The 3,903-nt window shown below is 35.4% G+C and overlaps 1 protein-coding gene across 1 annotated transcript in view; it reads right to left on the bottom strand.

Annotated features, from left to right (window-relative positions):
- LOC131943418 (protein mono-ADP-ribosyltransferase PARP14) overlaps positions 1-2,986 on the bottom strand; it is an 8,443-nt gene extending 5,457 nt beyond the window's left edge. Inside the window, exons 1-3 of the mRNA XM_059303543.1 lie at positions 2,907-2,986; positions 960-1,827; positions 1-463 (exon numbers count right to left, since the gene is read on the bottom strand). The exon at positions 1-463 is cut by the window's left edge and continues 137 nt beyond it. Coding sequence (XP_059159526.1) covers positions 1-463; positions 960-1,827; positions 2,907-2,933 — 1,358 coding nt within the window. The 5' untranslated portion in view covers positions 2,934-2,986. The remainder of the gene's footprint in view (positions 464-959; positions 1,828-2,906) is intronic.
- Positions 2,987-3,903: the final 917 nt, after the last annotated feature.

Raw genomic sequence — 3,903 nt, 5'->3', positions numbered from 1 at the left:
CAGGAAGAATTATCCTTACATTCGAAAATACCAATTTTACTTTTTTTCACCTCTTGGTTGAGTTTGTTTTTCTTTAATTCAGGATTCAGCTCCCCGCGTAGCTTGTCATGTGGCTCTCCCAATGTGATCACTAGGTCTGGGTTCAAATCCATGGCATGTCTAGTGCTGACAGTAAGTTTAACTTCCCCAATCTGATAATCTTTGTTTAGCCCTTGTCCAACTGCTGTTTTTCTGAAATGCTTTATAGCAAAAGTTAAATCTTTATCAAATACTGGTGCGCTTTGTTCTTTATCCCAGTATTTTAAGAAGCAGTCGGCTACTGTGGTTACCATTTTGTTATTTATATCAACAAAATGAATATCTTTCAGAGAAGGCAAATTCAATTTCTTGGCAATTAAGTCAAAGCTTACCACAGCTTTTAAATAGCTTGTGGCACAAATCTCCGGTGGGACTTTATATGTCGCTGTGAATTAGAATTTTTAAAAAAAAACACTCTTAAAATAAAACTAATGATTATTTCATACAATATTTGCTAGGTGAGTTCAGTGCATTCAACATCCACTAATTTTTTGGCAGCCCAAAATAACCAATGAGAGAACTCTAATTTAAAACTATTTTTATCAACAACAAGATAGAATGACTGATTTTCTTATGTTAACTTGGTATTATTTGTCTAACTTTTATGAAGGAGTTAATTAAAAAATAATAGTGAGTTTTCTGCACTTTGGCTTAAATGAGCTATTGCACCACAATAAAAATAAATAGTTTATTATAAATAATTTATTAAAAATCTTATGCTCAGCCCTATGTTTAAACTGATAGCAGAGAATATTTTATTTGCAGTCATTCATGGTTCCCATATTGTTTTTAAATTATTATTAAAATAACTAGAATTATACTCAATAAGAAATTGGTCATTAAGAGAATATTCAAAAAGTTAAAAATAGTATAGAATTTACCAGAGCTAATAGAAGGTAGTGCTATTGATGCCATTCCCATAGCTGCAGCTTGTACAAGACATCTTAGAACTGTTCTCCTTAAATCGTCAGCACAGTCTTGCTTTTTAGAATCTTTGTAATCTTCCCAGCTCGGGCCAACTGTGTGTATGACTTTCTTCACACCCAGACTCCCTGCACCAGACACAAAGATCTCTGTAACAACAATGGTGTTCCCATCTTTGATAAATTGATTGCATTCTTGAACCAAAGCTGGGCCAGCTGCTTTAGCTATGGCTTTGGAGACACCAATCTCATGTTTTAGTAGTGGGTTAGACGTGTTGACTATACAGTCGACGTTAAGTTTTGTGATATCAGCCTGGTATACCTGGACTTTAACCCCTGAACTTCCAACAAAAAACTTATGGCCAGGCTTTAGTTGATTTATTTTCTTTTCTTTTTTAATGTCTGATAAATGAGTTTCTGGCATTGCTGCCAAATTCTTGGACTCCAAACTTGAATGATCTTCATTTTTAAGTTCTATCTCTATTTTTGAGTTCTTTCCTTGTTCATTGTTGTGATTACGGAAACACAACTCTAATTTGTCTTGAATAGTTTTCTGATTTAAATTACATTGACCTGAAGCTACATCCCTTGTAATTGATGTATCATTTGAACTGTTGCTTCCTTCACCAACATTTGTTTGATGGGTGTTGATGTTTTTCCTAATAGCATCAGCTAGCTTGGAAAATTTTGTTCTAGATGGAAATTGTGAACATTCAATGACAACTGGTTCAACATCAACTATCTTAAACCCTAGGGAATCGATTGATTTCAGGGTCACTTTGTCACATTTGATGTCTTTGCTTAAAGTAAATTGACAACTGTCAACCTAGTAGAGACAAATAGTATATTACACACTTATTTCAATCTATCAATCAAATTATTTTAACTAGATGAGGGACTAGGCAACATATCTAATCACACTTTAATTCCATAATGTAATACACAATTTTATTGAGATAAATCTGAAATTTAATACAGAAAATCTACACAAACAACTTTAAGACCATGCTGAAACCAAATGTTTGAAGATAAATATAATAGATTTTTATTTACAGGAAGATAATAATGATTTTTTATTTCAAATTTGAGACATGCTAGTAGTTGCTAGAAATTATATCATTGAAACGTTGTGTTTAGTGGCAAACTATGTTTTAGATGTGTAATCCTACCAATCTATGATTGGTTTATGATTAAAATCAGTTAATAGTGTACATTTTTAAAACTCTGAATGGATTTATTTTAATGTTTAACAAAGATTAAAAAACAGTAAATATTAGTTAATCTTATATGACTTACGGTTGTGATTCTGTTTTTATTATGGTATTTCCTTGTCAACTTTCTTCATTGGTGTTCTATGTTCCAAAAATGTGTGTTCACATTTTCCAAAAAGTTCAATTTTTTAAATTTTCTCATGTGTTTATTTTGCTCAGTTAGTTTTGTGTTTATGTGCTTCATTGGATTCCATCTATTTGCGTTCATGTATTTACATGATTTCATGTGTTGATTCTCAATGTTTTCATATTCAATTAGGTTCCATATATATGTGTTCATGTGCTTGATTTATATGTGTTTATGTGTTTTCTTTATATGTGAGGTGTGTGTTGTACTGGGTTCAGTGTTTCTTCCAGACTTTTTTCTCCGGAGGGGGGGGGGGGGGGTGGACACTGGTAAAAGTATATTTTTTCTATATAAATTCCATTTCATTGGGGCGGGGGTGGGAGGGGGTAGATGCCTAGAAGAAACTCTGACTAGGTTCCATATACTGTGTTCAAGTAGGCTTTCAATAGGCCTCTAAAACATGTAACATTATGTTGTTGTGTTTAAGTTATCTGTGTTGACTTTCTTCACATGTTTTGATCGATGCTATATGAAACCTAATTAACAATTAAATAATTCTCTACTTACTATATCTGGATATAAGTCCTCTTCCATCTTGTCCCCTGTGTCAGCACTAGAAGAAACCAGTTTTAACAGCTTTCTATACAGCTTTGATCAAGGATCAAGGAAGTCAATAGATACCTTTTAGGTCCTATAATGTATCTGGCTATCTGCCCCTATACAGAGCGAAGATCCGATTTTATTTTTAAATCGGTTGTAAATAATGCTACGGGGGGGGGGGGGGGGGGGCTATAAAAATACCACCGAGGGTAAGCTAGTACTTATCCAAAACATCGCGTTAAATAACTTAACGCCGTTATTATATAAAGACAAATTTACACCTCTGTCGCACCGCACACCTACTTATCGATTGCATATATAATTATAACTTAGGTAGGCATTTTGACGAGGAAAAGTAAAGAGCACGATGTAAACGAGACAATGCGGGTATTGGAGAAAGGGGCGATAACAAATTTGGGAATGGAGGTGTACACAGACACCTTAGCACGGTGGTTCTTGCCTTTTTGGAGATACAGAACCCCTCCAGTTCACCGAACCTTTCTAAAGAGGTTCTATCATCCACACTGAGAAAATCCGATCGTGAATCATTCATAGAGTTGTGTGTATTGAACCTCCGTCGAACTCCTGAGACAAACTCCCCGAAACCCCTGGGGTTCGATCAAACCCAGGTTAAGAACCACTGTCCTAGCAGTACATACATTATTGGCGTCTGGCTTTCAAGTATCGTTAACATGCCCGTTATTGGCCTATGGATCAGTTATGGCAGAGGCGTCGCGGGGGGGGGGGGGGGGGGAGGCGGACCGCACCGGATGACACCATTTAGGGGTGACACAAAGACCAAAAAAATAGCAAAATATATAGAAGAAATGTGCTGTTTGTCAGTTTAATGAGTTATTAATTAGAGTATTTTCAATCGATGACCGCGGTGATGTGACACTATCTATATATATAATTCTCTTCTGGGAGACGTTAGAAAACAAGCTGCAAGCGCGCGTTGCAGTCC

Source organism: Physella acuta, unplaced genomic scaffold (assembly GCF_028476545.2).
Source record: "Physella acuta isolate Inbredline_101_S28 unplaced genomic scaffold, ASM2847654v3 ptg000455l, whole genome shotgun sequence".
Classification (NCBI taxonomy): domain Eukaryota; kingdom Metazoa; phylum Mollusca; class Gastropoda; family Physidae; genus Physella; species Physella acuta.
Note: the sequence above shows the minus strand (reverse complement) of the source record. Positions and strands in the feature narration are given on the sequence as shown.